The 24442-nt window shown below is 46.2% G+C and overlaps 1 protein-coding gene across 1 annotated transcript in view; it reads left to right on the top strand.

The window, feature by feature from the left end:
* topbp1 (DNA topoisomerase II binding protein 1) overlaps positions 1-24442 on the top strand; it is a 36482-nt gene that overhangs the window by 379 nt on the left and 11661 nt on the right. Inside the window, exons 2-24 of the mRNA XM_014180907.3 lie at positions 389-482; positions 635-769; positions 927-1070; positions 1812-1993; positions 6254-6447; positions 6729-6908; positions 11450-11616; positions 11913-12076; positions 12621-12874; positions 13173-13519; positions 13656-13828; positions 14474-14685; positions 14920-15239; positions 19625-19810; positions 19913-20025; positions 20157-20280; positions 20459-20623; positions 20993-21089; positions 22454-22634; positions 22947-23188; positions 23399-23541; positions 23664-23766; positions 24253-24416. Of these exons, the coding sequence (XP_014036382.3) occupies positions 396-482; positions 635-769; positions 927-1070; positions 1812-1993; positions 6254-6447; positions 6729-6908; positions 11450-11616; positions 11913-12076; positions 12621-12874; positions 13173-13519; positions 13656-13828; positions 14474-14685; positions 14920-15239; positions 19625-19810; positions 19913-20025; positions 20157-20280; positions 20459-20623; positions 20993-21089; positions 22454-22634; positions 22947-23188; positions 23399-23541; positions 23664-23766; positions 24253-24416 (4077 nt within the window). The 5' untranslated portion in view covers positions 389-395. The remainder of the gene's footprint in view (positions 1-388; positions 483-634; positions 770-926; positions 1071-1811; positions 1994-6253; positions 6448-6728; positions 6909-11449; positions 11617-11912; positions 12077-12620; positions 12875-13172; positions 13520-13655; positions 13829-14473; positions 14686-14919; positions 15240-19624; positions 19811-19912; positions 20026-20156; positions 20281-20458; positions 20624-20992; positions 21090-22453; positions 22635-22946; positions 23189-23398; positions 23542-23663; positions 23767-24252; positions 24417-24442) is intronic.

The raw sequence follows: 24442 nt of genomic DNA, 5'->3' as shown, positions 1-24442 counted from the left end.
CTTAGGGCTTAAGTTCATTGTTGTCTAACGTTAAACTTGAAGGTATATATGCCTTTTTAAACGGGGCCCTGAACTCTTCCCACGTCCCAGACTTTTAAGATACACACTCTGCACATTCCCGGCCAGAGCAGAAAGTGACTGCCTTACAATAATTATTTGTCAGCTAATGTTAGCTAGCTAACGTTAATTATGTAGATGACGCTATAGTCACTACTGATACTGGCAGTCAAATAAACTAACGTTAGCTGATTAATCATGTCATCTAGCAACTAGCTAGCTATGTTCTCTGTAGCTAGCTAACGTATGTCATGAATTAAAGAGCCGGTGTTAGCCATATGACTGTTCCTAATTCCATATAACGGGTTAATGCACTTCTGTCACATGGTAGGTTGACCATGTCGAAAGGAGATAGAGATGGCTTCGTTGTGAAGTTTGTAGATGTCAATGGACGAAAGACAGACCTGGCTGTCAAGGCCTATGAGGTGAGTACAACTTTGATTGCGATACCAGTGCCACTACTGTAGTGTCCATGACTAACCACTAACATTTGATAGTATAATAGTAATGCTTTTGGTTTCTGTTATTGAAGTGTTTGTTATTGAAATGAATCATCTTCCTATTCTTTCTGAAACAGGCCATAATGGCTCTCCAGTCAGAGAATTACTTGAAGAACATTGATGAGGAGACTGCATTACAGATGGACCATAATGACAAGTCTCTATTCGTCCTCAGTACCTTTTCCACTCCAGCCTTCCACCACTGCACAAAGGTCTGTCTCAAGATGCACACATTCCCAAACCTGGCTTCTCCCTACTTATCCTCATAAGTCACAACATGTTAAGAACACTGTCAGCATTCAGCGATGAAGTGTACTGAAATTGTCAGTTGTGTAAAACTTTGTTTCCCTCCCTTTGTCTCTGTGAAAGCTGGGCTGTCGAGTGGTGAGTCCACTGGTGGTGCTCTTCTGCCTGCAGCAGCAGCGCTGTGTTCCCAGAGCAGAGCAGCCTGTCTACAACATGGCCATGGCTGATGTCACCATCTCCTGCACCAGTCTGGACAAAGAGGCTAGGGTAAATCCATTGCTTTCCCCTCTACTCTGCTTGACTCGTCAACAATGATGGCAAGTGTTTTTCATGCCAATTTATGTAATACATCCACATAAACATCCTTACAGGGGAGCTCTTGAAAATAGAACCGCTTCCCGGGTGATGCAAGGCACTGCATTGCAGTGCTAGCTGTGCCACTAGAGATTCTGGCTTCGAGTCCAGGCTCTGTCGCAGACAGCCGCTACCGGGAGACCCATGGGGCGGTGTACAATTGGCCCAGCATCGTCCGGGTTAGGGGAGGGTTTGGCCGGGGAGGGTTTGGCCGGGCGCAGTATACGCTGACACGGTCGGCAAATGTACAGTGTTTCCTCTGACACATTGGTGCGGCTTGCATTTGGGTTAAGTGTCAAGAAGCAGTGCGCCTGGCTTCTGGGTTAAGTGTCAAGAAGCGGTGCGGCTTGGTTGGGTTGTGTTTCGGAGGACGCACGGCTCTCGAAATTCGCCTCTCCCGAGTCCGTACGTGAGTTGCAGTGATGAGACAAGACTGTAACTACCAATTGGATACCCCTAAATTGGGGAGAAAAGGGGGGTGAAAATAAAACCAAACCGTAATTTTACCCTGAGCAGTGCGAGCCTCTTGCGGAGCTGTGCTGTTTAGGTCCAGGTTACATTGAAATGAATGGGAGCATCTCACGCCCCGGAAAATGTTATGCATCCAATGTAGCAGGCCTGTTCATGACTGTGTGTCTGTCTCTGTACCTCCAGGCTGACGTGATGGATCTGGTGCAGCTGATGGGAGGGCGGGTCTATCGGGACCTTAACGTGTCTGTCACTCACCTGGTTGCCGGGGAGGTGGGCAGCAAGAAGTACCTGGTGGCCGCCAGCATGGGGAAGCCCATCTTGCTGCCCACCTGGGTCAAAACCTGCTGGGAGAAATCACAGGACAGGTAATAGGGCTTTTTATGCCTTTCTCATTTTGCCAGGGACATTAATGAAAAGCTATGTCTGTAATCAACCAAAGATGTAGCAAGTATGTTAAAAGTGTACACCTAAGCGCAACATGTAAAGTGTTGGTCCCATGGGCTGAAATAAAAGATCCCAGAAATGTTCCATACGGACAAAAAGCTTATTTTTTTGTACATTTTGTGCACAAATTAGTTTACATCCATGTTAGTGACCATTTCTCATTTGCCAAGATAATCCATCCACTTGACAAGTGTGACATAGCAAGAAGCTGATTAAACAGCATGATCATTGTACTGGGGACAATAAAAGGCCTAAAATGTGCAGTTTCGTCACATAGCACCATGCTACAGATGTCTCAAGTTCTGAGGGAGCGTGCGATTTGCATGCTGACCGCAGGGATGTCCACCAGAGCTGTTGCCAGAGAATTTAATGTTCATTTCTCTACCATAAGCCGGCTCCAATGTTGTTTTTGAGAATTTGGCAACAGCTCCAACAGTCCAACCGGCCTCACAACCGCAGACCACGTGTAACCACACCAGCCCAGGACCTCCACATCCATATTCTTCATCTGAGGGATCGTCTGAGACAAGACACCCGGAAAGCTGATGAAACTGGGTTTGCACAACCAAAGACTTTCTTCAAAAACTGTCAAAGTGCCTCAGGGAAGCTGACCTGCGTGCTCGCCGTCCACACCAGGGCCTTGACCTGACTGCAGTTCGGCGTCATAACAGACTTCAGTTGGCAAATGCTCACCTTCGATGGCCACTGGCACAGTATGATCTTCACAAATGAATCCCGGGTTTGAACTGTACCGGGCAGATGGCAGATAGTGTGTATGGCAGCGTCATGGGTGAGCTGTTTGCTGATGTCAACGTTGTGAACAGAGTTCCTTATGTTGGGGGTGGGGTTATAGGTATGGGCAGGCATAAGCTATGGACAACGAAGACAACTGCATTTTATTGATGGCAATTTGAATGTACTGCGATTCCATGACAAGATCTTGAGGCCCATTGTCGTGCCATTCATTGGTCAGCATCACCTCATGGTTAAGCATGATGTACGGCTCCATGTCGCAAGAATCTGTGCATAATTCCTGGAAACTGATAATGTCCCAGTTCTTCCATGGCCTGTATACTCACCAGAAATGTAGTATATTCACTAGAAATGTCATCCTCTGGATTGACGTGTACGACGGGGTGTTCCAGTTTCCGCCAAAATCTAGCAACTTCGCACAGCCATTGAAGACGAGTGGGACAACATTCCACAGGCCACAATCAACTGCCTGATTAACTCAATACGAAGGAGATGTCGCGCTGCAGGAGGCAAATGGTGGTCACACCAGATACTGACTGGTTTTCTGATCCACGCCCCTACTTTAAAAAAAATAAAAATAAAATTGTCATCTGAAATCTGTAGATTAGGCTCTAATTCATTTTTCAGTTGATTGATTTCCTTGAGCTGTAACTTGAATTGTTCATTTTATATTTTCCTTCAGTGTAGAATAACTGTTTTTAGCATGCATATAATACAGGAAGGTGCAATATTTACGTGTTTTGGGGGATTGGGTTGTAATTCTTTTAATTGGGCAGTATTTAGAGATCATAATAAGAATCCGGTAGCAGCAGTTGTGCGTGCTAAGGTGCAGGTGGTCAGTTCAAGTGTTCAGCAGTCGGATGGCTTCTAGATACAAACCGGTTCAGAGACAGTTTCTATCAGACGTCATGCTCCGATACCGTCTGCCCAACCCTGGTGTCGTGCAAAGCCAGCCAGTCGTGGGTGAACGGGAAGTGTCCTCAGTCCTCTGCTGTACAACACAGGGGGCCCCTGTGTTGAGTCAGTTTGGAGGAGGTGTTGTTGCCAATCCTCACAGCCTGTGGTCTGCCTGCCAGGAAGTCCAGGACCCAGTTGCAGAGGGTGGTGTCCGGACCCCGGACTCTGAGCTTGATGTCGAGCTTCGTGGGAACAACGGTGTTGAATGCTGAACTGTAGGTATTCCTCTTGTCCAGATGTGTTACGGCTGTGTGAATAGCTATGGAAATGGCATCTTCCGTGGAGCGGTAGGCAAAATTGGAGTGGGTCCTGTGTTCCTGGCCTTGATGTGAGCCATTACCAACCTCTCAAAGCACTTCATGATGACTGGGGTGAGTGAGACAGGGCGATAGTCATTTGGGCATGTCACATTGTTTTTCTTGGGCTCTGGGACAATGGTAGTCTCCTAGAAGCAGGTGGGGACTACAGCCTGGCACAGGGACAGGTTGAAGATGTCAGAGAACACACCCGCCAACTGGTCAGCACAAACTCTGAAGACGTGGCCAGGGATGCCATCTGGGCCGGCGACTTTGAGTATTCACTCTTTTGAGAGTTTTCCTCACATCAGCCTCAGAGAAAGCACTTGGTCGTCCGGAACAGCGAGAGCCTTCTTGGATGGCTCGGTATTGTCTGCCTCGAAGCAGCAATGGAATGTGTTAAGCTCATCTGGGTCGGCGGCTTCGGCGGACACCACACACACCTGGATTTGTCTTTGTAGTCTGTGATTGTCTGTAGTCCTTGCCACATGCGTCGCGAGTCTGGGTTGTCGAACATCAATTCAAGTTTGAGTCTGTATTGTATTTTTGCGTCCCTAATGGATTTGCGGATCTCTTGCCTTATACGCGTCACCAGGGTTCATTCTGCTGACATTGAATGCTGCAGTACGGGCTCTCAGCATGGTACGGATATCTCCGTTCATCCAGGACTTTTGATTGGGGTATGTCCGGATTGTTATTGTGGGTACATCATCAACACATTTCCTAATGAAGCCTGTGACTGCCGATTTTATATTCCTCAATGTTGATGGATGAGTCCTTAGTGGATGTATCTTTTAACATATTTCAATCGGTTCTCAAAACAGTCCTGCAGCATTAAGTCTGCCTCCTCTATTCAGCGCCTTACTATTCTCTGTATTGGTGGCTCTCTCTTGAGTTGCTGCTTGTACACTGGGAGTAAGAACAGAGAGACGTGATCCGATTGGCCTAAGTGGGGGCGGGTGATGGCTTTGTATTCGTCACAGATGTTTGTATATACATGGTACAGCACATTGTTTCCTATTGTGTGGCAGGATATATGTTGGTGATATTTTGGAGAAAATTTGTTTTAGCGTGCTTGGTTAAAATTGCCAGCGACGGCCTTCCAGTGGCATAGCGGTCTAAGGCACTGCATCGCAGTGTTGGTGTCTCGAAACACTTCTGGATCATGATTCTGAAGCTACACACTTCTCTCAGCCTCCTAGACCTGGAATACTACATTCACTCCTTCGTTCCACACACAGCGGGCTTACTGGTTGCTGCTGACCAAGATGACTGAAGGCAACGAAGGAGGAAATGGGGACTCCAAGCTAGGCTGAATAGACGGCGTCACTACAGTCTTGAGTTTGATCCCAGGGATTGGACATTAGCCATCAGGATACTAGGAAGAGGAGGCCGTGTAGCCCGTCTATTCAGCCTAGCTTGGAGTCCCCATTTCCTCTTTCGTTGCCTTCAGTCATCTTGGTCAGCAGCAACCAGTAAGCCCGCTGTGTGGAACGAAGGAGTGAATGTAGTATTCCAGGTCTAGTAGGCTGAGAGAAGTGTGTAGCTTCAGAATCATGATCCAGAAGTGTTTCAGTCGTAGGACATTATTGCGCGATCATTCTGAGCAAACAAAATAATAATTAACGTAAAGATGTCCATAAAAAAAAAACAGTGAAGTCGAGCAGGGACCGGCAAGACGCGCGCCCTCTTCAGCACCGCCATCTCATCGTATTTACTAGATGCTCCATGTAGCTGCACTTGTATTTGACTGACATAAATTTAAGGTGCAATATTCAGAAATCACTCTGCCATTTCCTGCATGCTAAAATTTTAATAGTTTACCTAATTTCAGTTTGTGACAAAACGAGCAATGCATAGTGTAGAACAAGCAATGCATTACCATCTAAACCGCTGTGAAATATATTTTTGGTAACCAAAAATATTGTATTTTCAGCTGATTGAAGCTTGTGTACAAAACTGAAAGTAAAAGACGCAAAAACGAATCTTAAGAACAGAAAGCATAGAAATGGCACACAAGAACACACCTACTGCTTCTTAGACTTGCTTTCACTGAAAATGACAGATCTATAACCCGCGTTTCCATCTGAATTTGGTGGGGTCACTCAAAGTTACATATTGCAGCTTTAAACCGATCTACTCATCTCCCTGTCCTGGTCTCTCTCTTCCCCTCAGCCTGTTCAGATACACTGACCTGCCCATAGAGGACTACTTGTGCCCTGTGCTCCGTGGCTGCACCGTCTGTGTCACAGGCCTCTCCACGGTGGAGCGTAAGAAGGTGCAGAGGCTCTGCCAGCTGCACGGGGCCAGCTACACCGGACAGCTCAAGATGAACGAGTGCACCCACCTCATCGTCAGCGAGCCCTCGGGTAGGTCGAACTTACCATACCTTTTATTGTACAACTTAGGTTCAGAATCAGTTCAGCACACATCTATCACAAATACAAAGACATTAAGCAGGGATAAATACAGCTTCAGCCACACATATATTTTCCTTCATAATCACAAGGACAGTCTACATGCTTCAGCCCTGTCCTTCTGATGTCCTTTCATATATTAACCGCTTTAGGTCGTAGAGTTCCTGAGGCTCTCTTACTGCCACCCAGTTTCCGTCACTTTCACTGATCCCTCTCTTTGTCTCTGCCTGCAGGTCAGAAGTATGAGTGTGCTCAGAAGTGGAACGTCTTCTGTGTGTCTCTGCACTGGCTGTTCGACAGCATCGAGAAGGGCTTCTGCCAGGACGAGAGTCGCTACACGGTGGAGCGAGGGGATCAGAAAGACAGCAAACCCCACACCTCTACCCCGACCGGGACCAGCAAGAAGAAAGAGGGTGAGGCGCCAAGCTTAACATTTAATTTTTTCCATTTTTATTTCAGAATTTTATGACTGATTATTCAATAGTAGGGATGTGCGCGGTTATTTGACTATCTAAATGGATGTTGGTATTCGGTTACTTGAGTATACATTTTTGCCACAATCAATATAAGCCTATTTTAACAATGAAAAGGCTTTTTCTAAATTACATTTAAAAGATCATTCTTACATCCAAGGATATACAATGACATTTCAAATGATTAATTTAATAAAACAAACTTTTCAATGTAGTTTTTATGACGTGCACGGTGCGCCCCATGGAAAGACCAGTAGCCAAACAGTTTTATTTTTACAGGGACGGTGCACATTAATCAACGTTGCAGTAAAAGTGCCGGTTTTATTTAAATCAATAACAATACAGATAAACAATGAGCAGTGAGCAAATGCAGAGCAACATAGGACAAGCAACACGTAGCATGCGGACCGAGCAATAGCCCAAAAAGCAACAAAACAAAATGCATAAAAGCAACACTGTTTCAACACCTCACAAGCTACAGACATGGAAAGTGGTAGCCTTCGTGTGTAGCGTGTTTGGTGGCTAATAAAAGCGGCAAAGATGCTCAATGTGTAGCAAATGGAGTGAGCTCACTAATGCAATGCAACGTGGAATGAAATTACGGAATTAAAAGTTAGTGAAATGAGAAGGAGCAGGATACAACGAGCAGCCAACAGGTGGGCTGTTTTATCTGAATGAGGTTGGGGAGAAAGTGCAGCATGTGTCCTCAATTAGCCTAGCTTGCTATAGCTGTCTAGCTTCTCTGGGCTACTCCCGAGGGGCGCAGCGGTCTAAGGCACTGCATTGCAGTGCTAGAGGCGTCACTACCGGGCTGTATCACAACTGGCCGTGATCTGGAGTCCCATAGGGCGGCGCAAAATTGGCCCAGTGTTGTCCGGGTTAAGGGAGGGTTTGGCCAGGGGAGCTTTACAAGTAGGCCGTCATTGTAAATAATAATTTATTAACTGACTTGCCTAGTTAAATGAAGGTTAAATAAAAATACTCCAGTCAAGACGGGCACTGTTAAATGGGATGATGAATACCATTGTGGCTGCTACAAGTTAGCTAGTCTTGGCTGTTGCCGAGTTGCTTTTGCGTCTCTCACCCTCTGTCTGCTCGCTACACACACTGCCCTCTGCAGCTGCAGCAATAGAGACGGGTCTGAATGCGGCAAGTGTCCAGGGTTCAATAGAGCTCCAGCATCTCTCCCTCGCGCCGCAGTGCTCAGGTTAAAAACGTAGCTATGTTAAAAATATATATATATATTTTGGATATCTGACAAATTCATGATACTGTTCGAATAATCAAATTATTTCAAACCCCCATCCCTATTCAATAGATCTGTATTGACTCTGAAGGGCAATTGTCATGTAGCATAAGAATACACATACATGCATACATACATGCATGCATACATACATACATACATGCATAAAGTCAGCAAAAAAAGAAACTATTATTTTTCAGCACCCTGTCTTTCAAAGATTATTCGTAAAAATCCAAACAACTTCACAGATCTTCATTGTAAAGAGTTTAAACACTTTCTCATGCTTGTTCAATGAACCATAAACAATTAATGAACATGCACCTGTGGAACGGTCGTTAAGACACTAACAGCTTACAGACGGTAGGCAATAAAGGTCACAGTTATGAAAACTTAGGACACTAAAGAGGCCCTTCTACTGACTCTGGAAAAACACCAAAAGAAAGATGCCCAGGGTCGCTGCTCATCTGCGTGAACGTGCCTTAGGCATGCTGCAAGGAGGCATGAGGACTGCAGATGTGGCCAGGGCAATACATTGCAATGTCCGTACTGTGATACGGCACTTCAGGGAGACAGGACGGACAGCTGATCGTCCTCGCAGTGGCAGACCACGTGTAACAACACCTGCACAGGATTGGTACAGCCGAACATCACACCTGTGGGACAGGTACAGGATGGCAACAACTGCCCGAGTTATACCAGGAACGCACAATCCCTCCATTTGTGCTCAGACTGTCCGTTATAGGCTGAGAGAGGCTGGACTGAGGGCTTGTAGGCTTGTTGTAAGGCAGGTCCTCACCAGACATCACCGGCAACAACGTCGCCGATGGGCACAAACCCTAAGTCGCCGGACCAGACAGGACTGGCAAAAAGTGCTCTTCACTGACGAGTCACGGTTTTGTCTCACCAGGGGTGATGGTCAGATTCGCGTTTATTGTCGAAGGAATGAGCGTTACACCGAGGCCTGTACTCTGGAGTGGGATCGATTTGGAGGTGGAGGGTCCATCATGGTCTGGGTGTGTCACAGCATCATTGGACTGAGCTTGTTGTCATTGCAAGCAATCTCAACGCTGTGTGTTACAGGGAAGACATCCTCCTCGCTCATGTGGTACCCTTTCTGCAGGCTCATCCTGACATGACCCTCCAGCATGACAATGGCACCAGCCATACTGCTCGTTCTGTGCGTGATTTCCTGCAAGACAGGAATGTCAGTGTTCGGCCATGGCCAGCGACGAGCCCGGATATCAATCCCATTGGGCATGTCTGGGACCTGTTGGATCGGAGGGCTAGGGCCATTCCCCCCAGAAATGTCCGGGAACTTGCAGGTGCCTTGGTGGAAGAGTGGGTTAACATCTCACAGCATGAACTGGCAAATCTGGTGCAGTCCACAAGGAGGAGTACTTAATGCAGCTGGTGGCCACACCAGATACTGACTGTTACTTTTGATTTTGACCCCCCCCCTTGGTTCAGGGACACATTATTCAATTTCTGTTAGTCACATGTCTGTGGAACTTATTCAGTTTGTCTCAGTTGAGTCTTATGTTCATACAAATATTTACACATGTTAAGTTTGCTAAAAAATAAACGCAGTTGACAGTGAGGACGTTTCTTTTTTTGCTGAGTTTACATACTTTTTCTTGCCATTGTATGCATGTATGTGAACCCTTTGGAAATACCTGGATTTCTGCATAAATTGGTCATTAAATTTGATCTGATCTTCATCTAGGTCACAACAATAGACAAATAGTCTGCTTAAACTAATAAAACACAAACAATTATAGGTTTTCATGTCTTTATTGAACACACCATGTAAACATTCACTGTGCAGGGTGGAAGAAGTGTGTGAACCCTTGGCTTTAATAACTGGTTGACCCTCCTTTGGCAGCAATAACCTCAACCAAATGTTTTCTGTAGTTGCGTATCAGACCTGCACAACGTTCAGAAGGAATTTGGGACTAGTCCTCTTTACAAAACTGTTTCAGTTCTGCAATATTCTTGGGATGTCTGGTGTGAACTGCTCTCGAGGTCATGCCACAGCATCTCAATCGGGTTGAGGTCAGGACTGACTGGGCCACTCCAGAAGGCACATTTTCTTCTGTTTTTACTTCTGTGTAAATCACCCAACTTCTGTTGAGCTTCATTTGGCGGACAGATAACAGATAACATTCTCCTGCAAAATGTCTTGATAAACTTGGGAAATCATTTTTCCTTCTGTGGTCGCAAGCTGTCCAGGCCCTAAGGCAGCAAAGCAGCCCCAAACCATGATGCTCCCTCCACCATACTTTACAGTTGGAATGAGGTTTAGATGTTGGTGTGCTGTTTTTTTTTTTTTTTTTTCTCCACACAGTGGTGTTCCTTCCAAACAACTCAACTTAAATTTCATCTGTCCACAGAATATTTTGCCAGTAGCGCTGTGGAACATCCAGGTGCACTTTGCAAACTTCAGACGTGCAGCAATGTTTTTTTTGGACAGCGGTGGCTGCTTCTGTGGTGTCCTCCCATGAACACGTTCTTGTTTAGTGTTATGTATCGTAGACTCGTCAACAAAGATGTTACCATGTTCCAGAGATTTCTGTAAGTCTTTTGCTGACACTCTAGGATTCTTCTTAACCTCATTGAGCATTCTACGCTGTGCTCTTGCAGCCATCTTTGCAGGACGGCCACTCCTAAGGAGAGTAGCAACAGTGCTGAACTGATGATGAACATCAAGGCTTTTAGATACTTTTGTAACCCTTTTATGCAAGTCAACAGTTCTAAATCTTAGGTCTTCTGAGATCTTTTGTTCGATGCATTGGTCACATCAGGCAATGCTTCTTGTGAATAGCAAACTAAATGTTTTTGATTTATTTTTATTGGGCAGGGAAGCTCTAACCAAATTCTCCAATCTCGTCACATTGATTGGACTCCTGACTCCAATTAGCTTTTGGAGAAATCATTAGCCTAGGGGTTCACATACTTTTTCCAACCTACGCTGTGAATGTTTAAATTGTATTTTCCTTGTCTATATTGAATACATAATTTGTTTGTTATTAGTTTAAGCACACTGTCTATTGTTTCTTCGATCAGCTCAAATTTGATGACCAATTTATGCAGAAATCCAGGTAATTCCAAAGGCTTCACATTTTTCTTCTTGCCGCTGTACATAAAATAAAAACACACACATGCCGCAAATATCCATATTATAATGCTTTAGAAATAGCCCCTGGTCACAATGAGGTCATTTGTTGTTTTCCTACAGAGAGTGTGTGTCTACTGGGCTTGAGCCACATATCTGTGAACAGCAGCATGACGGTGAATGACACGTCCTTGACCAATGCCACGGTCAGCCGGCTGGACACACCAGACCCTATCGACGCTCTGGACATCACAGTCGGCCCCTCAGACGACTTGCTGGACGGCTGCAAGGTCAGTAGGAGGTCCTTTCAACACTTCATCTTGATATGTGCCACTCGCTGGAGATCCTATAACTCCCTATTAGAATACAAAAAATCTATTGTTCTGTGAGCCCCTCTCTATGGAGTAATCACAGGTTACTTTTCTCACTGAAGCCTTATAGAAATGTGCTAACCAGAAGTTCAATTCCGTTCACTTACAGATATGTCATATACCTTTTTGGTTCTTTATTCCTTACGGTTTCTTATTGTAAAGCCATTTTGGGTTTTAGAAAACGCAAGTTGAGTTTCCGCTGTCTTCCTCTGTAGCTGTACCTGTGTGGGCTGCCAGGGATGAGGCTGGAGAAGCTGCGTCGCCTAGTCAACATGGCCGGGGGCCTGCACTTCAACCAGCCCAGCGAGGAACTCACCCACGTGGTCATGGGAGAGACTGACCAGGAAACCAAGACCTTCCTGGCCAAAGCCACACACAGGTTAGTCAGGACCACAGAGCTGCTGTTAGATACAGCCGTTGCATATCCATAATGTATTATGCTTAGGTTGATAAGCTTTGTCATTTAAACCATAATTTGTTCAAGTACGGATATCACGAGGTTGGTGGCACCTTTAATTGAGGAGGACGGGCTCGTGGTAATGGCTGGAGCGGAATCGGTGGAATGGTATGAAATGCATGGTTTCCATGTGTTCTAGCCATTATTATGAGCCGTCCTCCCCTTAGCAGCCTCCACTGACGGATATAGATGCAGGAAAGCAGTCTTGGATCTAAGCCCTGTAGATAGGTTTGCAAAATTCCATTAATGTGCACAAAATTCCCAGGTGTTGCAGAAATCCCAGTTGGAATATCCCTGGAATCAGGAGGGAATAAACAGGAAATCCAGAATCCACCCAACTGTATTTCTGGAAAACCTGGGAATTTTGGATAATGAATTTGCAAACCAACCTGTTGTCAAGTAGGAAATAACCTGTGACGGTTATCTTGTGCCTTGACGTGATCCCATCTTTCTGATCTCTCCCCAGGCCCCATGTCGTGATGGTGCAGTGGCTGCTGGACAGCTTCTCCAGAGGCAGCCTGCTCTCCGAGGGGGACTACTACCACCCGGCTTGTCTGCCCCCCGCCCCTTCAACCGTGGCCATGCCTGCCCCCCGCACCTCCGCTTCCCGTCCCTCCTCCACCTCGGCTGCCCCCCTTGCCCACGAACCAGCTACCCCTCGACACAGGAAGGCCGAGGAGGACATGCTCTCTCAGTACATGGATGACGACCAGACAGTGGGTAAGGGAGGAGCTCCTCTGTGTAGCAGCAAGACCACAACTCAAAGGGGTCACAGCAAGGTCACCTCTAGCCTGGTATTCTGTTTATGTTTGGTTGTGATTGGCGATGATTGTGAAGAATATTAGGATATTCCCATTGCCTAATGTTGTATCTCCACTGTACAGTTTTTCCTGTTGACATACTTGTTACTGTTAGCTTGATTGAAAGTCACACAGCCTGCAATCCCAGGTACCGTGTACCACCATCATATCCTCCTAGCTTCCTCTCTTCATCTGCAATTTCTCTCCTCCAACCCCAGTGGAGATGCCTCCACCAGCTGACAGCAGCATCCACAGGAGGCAGAGCTCTATAGCACCAGAGCCCTGGGTCTCAGCCCCAGACCAGGCTTCTACTATAGCCGAAGGTGGGGCTGGAGCTGACACCACCCTGCAGGAGGCCAGTGAGGCGGGCCTGTTTGCGGGGAAACGCTTCCTCCTGGTGGGCTTTGGGGCCGAGGCGGAGGCCCAGCTCTCCATGCTGGTGACGGAGAACTGTGGGAAGGTCCTGGTGGGGCGCACGCGGGCCGTGGCTGACTACGCTGTGGTGCCCCTGCTGGGCTGCGAGGTGGAGGCCACTGTGGACGAGGTGGCCACTGATACCTGGCTGGTAAGAGAGGGAATGTTGACAAACATTCTGGCTCCATGTTTTTGAAGTCTTTGGTGTGGATGGGCTTTTTAGGTCAAGTGTGGGATTCTTCATTAACCCATATTGTGTGTGTTTTAATCAATGTGTCTTTGTGTAGGCCATGTGCGTGGAGCAGCAGTGTGTGTTAGAGCTGGGCTCCCACCCTTTGTTCAGCCCTGTGTCAGTGATGGAGGGCCGCTCCCCTCTCAGAGACTGTGTCCTCTCAGTCAGCCAGTTCACCGGGGCGGAGAGGGAGTCCCTGGTAGAGCTAGCCAAACACCTGGGAGCCAGGTAACAACCTAACCACCACCACACACAAGGAAGGACACAGTTTGCTCTTGTAGTATACAGGTTGCACAGTAGATAAATGGTACCAGCTGAAGTAAAAAAATAAATAAAATTTAAAAAAGGAAAGAAGATCAAGGCTACAGTTCTTCAAGTACAGCTGTTGCTAAGATGAAGGGCCACATTGTAGACATGTTCATATGGACAGAGTATGTTCCAGCCTTCTGTTATATTTAGGGTTTGAGTGGTTTGTTTTTAAGAGATAATTGTGATATAATGGACACACTTACATCAAAGGATTGCACATTTTCAAATGGGCCGTAGGCGGATCCAACCTTTCCAATGAGACCTTAGGGAACTCTTAAGTCAATACTTGAAGACACCATTAGCAGCAAATACAGCTGCAAATCTTTTCAGATAAATGCTTTGTTGGTTTTTTGACGTTCTAGTGTTAGTTATGCATCATAGTCACACACACTGGATATACTAGTCCCTTGTCACAAACAGACATGGATTGCACTGAGAACAAAATAACCTGTGGCTTATGCGTCAAACTGAAAGCCTGCAACAAGAACCTTTGTGGCATATTTGAGCGTAGTTTCTCTTGTCTTACTACCTTCTCTCATTTCCATCTATCCATCCTCCGGACAGTGTCCAGGACTACTTTGTGCGCATGGCCAATCAGAGGAGGGGCATGCTGGCTAGTACCCACCTGGTTCTGCAGAGCCCTGAGGGCACCAAGTACCAGGCGGCCGAAAAGTGGGGGCTACCTGCCGTCACCCTGCGCTGGGTGCTGGAGTCTGCCAGGACGGGCCGGAAGGCAGAAGAGGGGCGATACCTGGTGGACTTGCCCCTTTCTCCAGGTCAGTCTGCCTAGCAATCATAGACACTTCTTGAATGGATTTTAATTTAATGTCAGCATCAGTGGGGTGATGAATTACATTTTTGCTACCGTTTTAGTAACTTCTGGGCCAGTGAAAGCTTAGCATTTCATTTATTGAGAGGGGATGAGTTTTGCACTAACTGTTTATGCTCTGCTGTATGAGATAGACCTCACCTTCATCTGAATAAGTGTATGTATTCCCTCTGTTCCCCAGAGAGAGAAGAGAGTTTTGTGGGGGGTTCGCAGAAGCAATCCATGCCCCCTCCCCCAGCCCGTAACAAGTCCCCAGAGATTCCCCTGCTGGGCCCCCAGAGCGGGGCGGCCGTCACCCCCCTGGACACGCGCCGTTTCCAGAGTAAGGTGTTTCGCTCCGTGCTGGACCAGGGCCAGCTAGACAAGGACTGTACCACCCCGGGAGGTCAAGAGGGGGACAGGAAAGCAGGCGGGCAGAAAGAATCCCCGGCACTGCCGTTGGACACCCCCTCCCGCTTCCTCTGCCGAGACCAGCTCTTCAGACCCACCTTCAATGTCAAGGTAAGATTCACTTGTCTCAATAGTATACAAAACGTTAAGAATACCTGCTCTTTCCATGACAGAATGACCAGGTGAAAGCTATCATCACTTACTGATGTCACTTGTTAAATCCACTTCAGTCAGTGTAGATGAAAGGGAGGAGATGGGTTAAAGAAGGATTTTTAAGCCTTGATACAATTGAGACATGGATTGTTCTGTGTGCCATTCAGAGGGTGAATGAGCAAAACAAAATATTTAAGTGCCTTTTGAACGGGGGTATGGTAGTAGGTGCTAGGTGCGCTGGTTTGTGTCAAGAACTGCAACGCTGCTAGGTTTTTCATGCTCAACAGTTCACCGTGTGTATCAAGAACAGTCCACCATCCAAAGGACATCCAGCCAACTTGACACAACTGTGGGAAGCGTTGGAGTCAACATGGGACAGCATCCCTGTGGAACGCTTTTGACACCTTGTGTAGTCCATGCCCTGACGAATTGAGGGGGGGGGGGGGCTGTGCAACGAATGTTTGGAAAACTCAGTGTGCAAAAACACTCGTTGACGGAATAGTGTTGAGCATTGGGCTGTTACGGTGACCGTATTACCGCCACACCGGCAGTCACGAGTCATGACCGCAGTCAGATTCTACCTGTGCTCTGATGCCCCGATGGTTGTTAGTACCCTACCAAAGTTGCTAGCGGCCAGTCGCTAATGGCCTGGTACTCAGTGCCCTTGAATGCGGCTGGAAAGCACATAGCCTATAGAGCCTAGTGAAACGTGTTCTTACAAGCCCATTCATTGACCAATCTCGTGTGGAAGCAGAGTTTTGACTGGCTGCTTTTTAAGATGATTCCAGCTTTCTAGTGTTGCTATATTTCTCAATTCTTAAAATGAAGCACATTAATTTGCTTTACAACCGGTGTATCCTATCTGGCATATTAAAAAACATAACCGCACCTAACTTCCATTTGCTGTTTGAGTGCAGGCTACAGATGATGTGATAGTGCCAACTACTTTAATGATTTTTTTTTCATTGGCAAGAATAGCAAATTTAGGAATGACATGCCAGCAACAAACGCTGACACTACACATCCAAGTATATCTGACTAAATTATTAAAGACAAACATTTGATTTCTGTAAAGTAAGTGTGGAAGAGGTGGAAAAAGTGTTGTCTTTCAACAATGAGGAGCCACCGGGGTCTGACAACTTGGATGGAAAATTACTGAGGATAATAGTTGATGATATTGCCACTCCTATTTGCGATATCTTCAATTTATGCCTAGTAAAAAGTGTGCCCTCAGGCCTAGAGAGAAGCAAAAGTTATTTGCCTACCTAAGGATAGCAAAGCCCCCTTTACTGGCTCAAATAGCTGACCAGTCAGCCTTTTGGAAAAATAATTTGACCAGATATAATGCTTTTTTACAGTAAACAAATTGACTTTCGGCACACTTATAGGAAAGGACATTCAAGCACAGCACTTACACAAATGACTGATTGGCTGAGAGAAATTGATGATGAAAAGATTGGGGGGGCTGTTTTGTTAGACTTCAGTGTGGCTTTTGACATCGATCATAGTCTGTTGCTGGAACATGTGTTTTTGTATTTATGGATCCACATTAGCTGCTGCTAAGGCCCATACTCCACTACCACATACAGTTGAAGTTTACATACACCTTAGCCAAATACATTTAAACTCAGTTTTTCACAATTCTTGACATTTAATCCTCGTAAAAATTCCCTGTCTTAGGTCAGTTAGGATCACCACTTTATTTTAAGAATGTGAAATGTCAGAATAATAGTAGAGTGATTTATTTCAGCTTTATTTCTTTCATCACATTCCCAGTGGGTAAGAAGTTTACATGCACTCAATTAGTATTTGGTAGCATTGCCTTTAAATTGTTTAACTTGGGTCAAACGTTTCGGGTAGCCTTCCACAAGCTTCCCACAATACATTGGGTGAATTTTGGCCCATTCCTCCTGACAGAGCTGGTGTAACTGAGTCAGGTTTGTAGGCCTCCTTGCTCGCACACGCTTTTTCAGTTTTGCCCACAAATTTTCTAAAGGATTGAGGGCAGGGCTTTGTGATGGCCACCCTACAACTTTGGAAGTATGCTTGGGGTCATTGTCCATTTGGAAGACCCATTTGCGGGCAAGCTTTAACTTCCTGACTGATGTCTTGAAAAGTTGCTTCATAATATCCACAATTTTCCGTCCTCATGATGCCATCTTTTGTGAAGTGCATCAGTCCCTCCTGCAGCAAAGCACCCCACAACATGCTGCCACCCCCGTGCTTCACGGTTGGGATGGTGTTCTTCGGCTTGTAAGCCCCCTTTTTCCTCCAAACATAACGATGGTCATTATGGCCAAAGAGTTCTATTTTTGTTTCATCAGACCAGAGGACATTTCTCCAAAAAGTACGATCTTTGTCCCTATGTGCAGTTGCAAACCGTAGTCTGGCTTTTTTTATGGAGGTTTTGGAGCAGTGGCTTCTTCCTTGCTGAGCGGCCTTTCTGGTTATGTCAATATAGGACTCGTTTTACTGTGGATATAGATACTTTTGTACCTGTTTCCTCCAGCATCTTCAAAAGGTCCTTTGCTGCTGTTCTGGGATTGATTTGCACTTTTCGCACCAAAGTACGTTCATCTCTAGGAGACAGAACGCGTCTCCTTCCTGAGCGGTACGATGGCTCCGTGGTCCCATGGTGTTTATACTTGCGTACTATTGTTTGTACAGATGAATGCGGTAGCGTCAGGCATTTGGAAATTGCTCCCAAGGATGAACTAGACTTGTGGAGGTCTTGGATGATTTATTTGATTTTTTCCCATGATGTCAAGCAGAGGCACTGAGTTAAGGTAGGCCTTGAAATACATCCACAGGTACACCTCCAATTGACTCAAATTATGTCAATTAGCCTATCAGAAGCTTCTAAAGCCATGACATCATTTTCATTAATTTTCCAAGCTGTTTAAAGGCACAGTCAACTCTGACCCACTGGAATTGTGATACAGTGAAATAATGTGTCTGTAAACAATTGTTGGAAAAATGTCTTGTGTCATGCACAAAGTAGATGTCCTAACCGACTTGCCAAAACGATAGTTTGTTAACAAGAAAGTGGTTGAAAAATGAGTTTTAATGACTCCAACCTAAGTGTATGTAAACTTCCGATTTCAACCGTATCTACAACACAAGATCTGTGTGTACCTGTTGTATGGTGCGTATGTTATGTGTCTGTGCCTATGTTTGTGTTGCTTTACAGTCCCCGCTGTTCCTGAAGGTGTATTTCTATCAGGTTTTAAAAATCTGATTCTGCTGTTTGCATCAGTTACCTGATGTGGAATAGAGTTCCATGTAGTCATAGCTCTATGTAGTACTGCCTCCCATAGTCTGTTCTGGACTTGGGGACTGTGAAGAGACATGGTGGCATGTCTTGTGGGATATGCATGGGTGTCCGAGCCATTTGCCAGTAGTTCAAACAGACAGCTCGGTGCATTCAACATGTCAATACCTCTCACAAATACAAGTAGTGATGAAGTCAATCTGTCCTCCACGTTAAGCCAGGAGAGATTGACATGCATATTATTGTTAGCTCTCCAACGGTCAGGCGTGCTTCCCAGTTCTGAGCCAATTGCAATTTTCCTTAGTCCCTCGTTTGTGGCACATGACCACACGACAGAACCGTAGTCCAGGTGTGACAAAACTATGGCCTGTAGAACCTGCCTTGTTATATGTGGTAGTAGAGTAGGGGCCTGAGGGCACACACTTAATGTTGTGAATGTATTGTAATGTTAAAAAAAATGTATAACTGCCTTAATTTTTCTGGACCCCAGGAAGAGTAACTGCTGCCAAGTGGGATCCATAATAAATACAAAATACTAATTGGTTGATGTTGTCATTGGAAACACTTACCTTCCTCTTATCTTTTTTTTACTACAAAACCTAGAAACGTGTCATTTTCTCATGTTGATGTTGGGGTGTTGCTGGAGATGAATATGAAGTTGAACGTTTAGAAATGCCCCCTTTTTTTAATTAACTATAAATTACCTGGAGACCGGCAGTTATTTGCATGACAATCACTGGCTGACAAGGTCATGACCACCACAGCCCTAGTTGAGCATTATTTAAGCAATAAGGCACGGGGGGGGGGTGTGTCCAGGCACTCCGCGATTGTGTCGTGCCTAAGAACAGCCCTTAGCCGTGTTATATTGGCCATATACCACAAATCCCTGAGGTGCCTTATTGCTATGATAAACTGGTTACCAATGTAATTAGGGCAGTAAAAATACATGTTTTATCATACTCGTGGTATACGGTTTGATTTACCACGACTGTCAGCCAATCAGCATTCAGGGCTCAGTTTTTATAAATTGTAATAACACACCTTGAAACTATGTACTTGTATGACATTCCAGGCTGCGTTAGCGGCGTTGGACACACCAGGGGGCAGGTCACAGCAGAGTCAGAAGGTCGTGACCCCGCTGTCCGAGGTCATCGGGAGGAACCTGAAGGTGGCCCTGGCCAACAGCACCCGCAGCCACGACCCTGACCTCCAGGCCCTCACAGCCAGCCCCCAGCTCAGCAAGGAGACACACAGAGCGGTACAGAACACACCCTACCGCCTTCACAGCCAAGTTCATACACTCACAAGCCCATCTACACAGTTTCTTAAATGCCTGTGTGATGTTTGTGTGTGCCTTTAGGTGGAGGATCCGACTGCGGCCCTGGCTGGTGTGGTGATCTGTGTGAGTAAGAAACTGAGCAAGAAGCAGAGGGAGCTCAACGGCATCGCTGCCTCACTGGGAGCTGACTTCAGGTACTCCTCTCAACTCAACAATACATGCTCGCAACTATGTCTACAATGTTAGTAATTCCAGTCACAACACTTGCCATTAATGATGTATGTCCTCTCTATAATCCAATCCTCTGTGTGTGTGTGGGGTCCAGGTGGTCGTGTGACGACACCGTGACCCACTACATCTACCAGGGTCGTGTGGGGGACAACACGCGGGAGTACAGGGCTGTGAAGGAGAGAGGGGTGCATGTTGTGTCCCAGCACTGGCTTCAGGCGGTACGGAAGGTTTCCATTACACACAATAAACACAAATGTACTGCATGACCTATACGACAGGCACGGTCCACTCTTATATCAGACGTAACAGTCACAAAAGTGCTGCTGTAGTTCGTCTGTGTGGTTTTGTGTGTGTGTGCGCGCTCAATACTGACTCTTTGCTGTTGTCTGTCTCCAGTGTGCTGAGGATCAAAGGCACGTGTCGGAGTCTCTCTACCCATTCACCTACAACCCCAAGATGAGCCTGAACCTCAGCCAGGTGCCTCCTGACAGTAGCCAGAGGTCTCCCCCTGCCACCCTCACCACAAAACTCCAAGACCTCACTGAGGCCCAAGAGAACAGGGTACGTTCCTTACAGAAACCACTCACTCTAGATCTGGGGCTGTATGTATTGAGCATCTTCGCGTAGGAGTGCTGATTTAGGATCAAATGTGTTTCGGAGGACGCATGGCTCTCGACCTTCGCCTCTCCCGAGTCCGTACAGGAGTTCCAGCGATGGGACAAGACTGTAACTACCAATTGGATATCACGAAAAAGGGGTAAAATGTATTCATTTTGATCTAAAAGGCAAAACTGATCCTAAATCAGCACTCCTACTCTGAGATGCTTGATACTTACGGTCCCTGTATTTGTTCAATGGTTTGAGTGTCTGGAAAATGGTGCAGGGAGGCTGTCAGTTCAAAGCTTCACATCATAACCTCGTCTCCCTCAGCCTGAAGATAATGCCGTAGAAGACGCCACAACCTCCCATCACGTCAGTGAAGGAGAGACTGATCAAGAGCAGGGCCGGGACAATGCAGAGAAGAAAGGTGGGGCTCTTATACACTGATGATCCACCGGTCTGCCCTTCTGTGCCATGGCTCAAGTGCATTGAATTGAAACTTTCCAGGTCCAGACTAATGAACTCTTGCTGAGACTACCGGTATAAACCTTTTAGAAAACAGCTAATGAACAAAATTCCTTGTTTTTGCCTCTCCGTTTCACACGCGTCCATGTGCTTTTAAAGAAAAAGATGCAGGACAATTATACAAAATGTAAGTTTTATATTAGTTTGTTGTTAAGTAAAATAAGAGGCTCATGGTCTTTGTCAAATAGCTCTAATTTACCCTCCATTACTGTCACAAAAGATGGTGGATAAATGAATGTCTTAGTCAGGCCATTTTAAAATGGTCCCAGTTCCGGTCTGCTTAAGGGGTGGCTCTCCCATAGACACCAATGCGATAGCAGCTGTGTCTGGTCTGCTTAGTTCGTTGACTGTACATGAACCAGGAAAAATGAGAGAGTGGGACGTCTCACTTCCTCTTCTATCTCTGTTATCACTGTCAGTTGCCGTCCTCCATTAAGGTGGTATAATTGGAATCTTTTGGATTCGGTAAGTGTGGGTTCAAGACCCCTCGTGACAAACTTTTAGTTTTTTGTTGGAAAAACAACTGCTGCTGGTCCTCAAGTAAATAACGCATGTGTTGAAGTACAACATATAATGATGCATATAAAACGTACATTTAAATGTACAGGACTATGTAATATGTATGAATATTAGCAGTGTGTTTGTCTATGAGGCTGACGATAGAAGCAGCTCCTCATTAATCTTGCTGGCTGCACTTCCCTTCTCAACACACTAACACAGTAAGTGTAACTTCTACATTCTAAAGTATAAAAAAAGATCCTCTGAGATTTTGAGCCCTTGCCGCAAACTGCGAAATTTACCAGGTGCTAGGCTCGCTACACTGTTCTATTTGACCAGTAGTTCAACACATGATTTAGTTACTTTTACTAGCAGATTGTGCCATTTCACATTTGTTAAGGGTTCTTTTATTGAAATGTTTTTGATTACGTCCGACCATGAATAACAACTGTCTACTTTCAGTGGGCGAATTTTTTTTAATTTTTATTATTATTATTTTTCATGGTACCAAGGTGGCTAATTGTGACATGTTTTCCAATGGGAAAAGCTAACGGCTAGCATAGTTCTAAAAGCTTTAAACCTGTGGTCTAAGCAAGAGTTTGTAATTATGGACACTCCTGGTTCATACATGACTGATTAAAAAGTGAAGTTTGCACTTATCAGGAGTCAACTGAATATTCCGTGAGTACAGGTCCCCAAAACACACACATACTTACACACGTCACTTTCTTTCATTCCTGTCATCCTCTGACCGTCTCTGTCTCCCAGACCTGTCAGAGACCCTGGAGATGAGGGAGAACCTCCAGAGGCAGCTGCAGGAAATCATGTCAGCCACCAAGAAGACCACCAGCAGGCGCTCTTCAGCCCGCCTGGGCTCCGTGGGGATCGACTCTCATCCTCACACCCCTGGCCGCAACGCAAATGTCCGACGCACTCTGGAAGCACTGCGGTATGAGACACCGACACACCAGGGGCTGCAAAACGTCAAAATAATCTTCAATTAACCTTCGCTATTCAGTTTCCCTATGCCGATGACCAGATCTGTGTCCAGACAGTCATCCCATTGTTTGGTTTTCAAATTCCTCTGCACTGCAAAGGTTTAGACTTTACTTGAGACTGAGTTGAATTTGTGCTTTAAATTCGTTGGATGTTTATTAATTCAAATGTCTTTGTTTGCCATGTAAGTAAGGCATGTACATCATGTCTTTACAGTGTGAAAAAGGGCTAACTCTCTCGGTCTCCCTCCTTTGGTGTTATTCAGGATGTCTCGTCAGGCAGCAATGGACCTGAACACAGAGCCGTCTCAGAGTGAGCAGATCGTGTGGGATGACCCAACGGCCCGGGAGGAGAGGGCCAAGCTGGCTGACAACCTGCAATGGCCCGGCAGCCCCTCCCAGCACTCTGAGCCCCTGGCTGTACCTCTAGCAGCACCCCTATCCCACTCTGACAATGCCGGAAACACACTCCGGGACTCCATGACCGACTCTGAAATGGTGGAAATGGGTGAGGGGGGGCGGAGTTAAAAAAGTAGTCCCCTGTCTTCAATCACACTCAAGTGTTGCAGAAGTTTCAAAGGATTTAAAAAGAGAGTGCAATAGACTTTGGAAATTCAGTTTTTCAATCATGTTATATATGCCAATGCACCTGCAGCAACAGATTCTTACTATTGAGTTGCCAAATATTTACCTGTGAAACGTTCTCCCTCCTATTCAGTGGAGTGTGATGTGATTGACCAGCAGATGGGTGAGAGGGTGATGACCGTGCCAGGGGAGGCGCCAGAGCCTGACCTCCTCACCCCTAAAGCCCCCAGCATCGCCTTCCCCCTCGCCAACCCCCCCGTGCCCCCAGAGCCACAGGTAACCACACTCACCCTCCCTCCCTCTTGTAAGGTGATATTATAAGTAAATGTTTAGATGTGAATCGTTACTTAGCGGCACGGCGGTGTACTGTGATGCTAAAAAGGCTGTGCTGTCAACAGATGGAAGAGGAGAGTGAGCCGGAGAAGGAGCCTCCTCGGTTCCAGCTCTCCTCCCTCAACCCCCAGGAGAGGATAGACTACAGCGCCCTCATAGAGGAGCTGGGTGAGTCTGTCCTCCTCCCTGACCACCTAACTAACTAGATGCCATCTTTACCGTCTCTTTGGTACATATGTGGTCCCGTGTGGCTCAGTTGGTAGAGCATAGCACTTTCAACGCCAGGGTTGTGGGTTTGGTTTTTCCCCGGGGACAAGTATAAAAATCTATGTACCCACTACTGTAAGTTGCTCTGGATAAGAGTGTCTGCTTAATGACCAAAATCTAAAGTAGCCTCAACTCGTTGGTTGCGTGTCAAATTGACACGCTAATCCCTATGTAGTGCACTATTTTGACCAGAGCCCATAGGGTTCTGGTTCAAACTAGTGCACCATATAGGGAAAAGGGTACATTGGGCACTCACCCCGTGTCTACTTTTTTATTTGCGGTGGTCTTAAAATATCTTGTTTCTTTCTCTTCTGAGACGGTCTGTTGTCCTGTTTGTCAGTCCCCCCTATTGCATTTCTCTGACTCTACATGTCTGGGTTCCTGTAGGGGGCGTAGTGCTGGACAAACAGTGCTTTGACCCCAGCTGCTCCCACATCATTGTGGGGAGCCCCCTGAGGAATGAGAAGTACCTGGCAGCCATGGCCTCCGGGAAGTGGATCCTGCACCGTTCCTACCTGGAGGCCTGTCGCTCCGTGGGACACTTTATCCAGGTCAGGATCTGCATCAGACCACCACA

The sequence above is a fragment of the Salmo salar genome, chromosome 29, assembly GCF_965601325.2.
Source record: "Salmo salar chromosome 29, fSalSal1, whole genome shotgun sequence".
NCBI lineage: Eukaryota > Metazoa > Chordata > Actinopteri > Salmoniformes > Salmonidae > Salmo > Salmo salar.
This window is presented reverse-complemented; position numbering and strand designations above follow the sequence as displayed.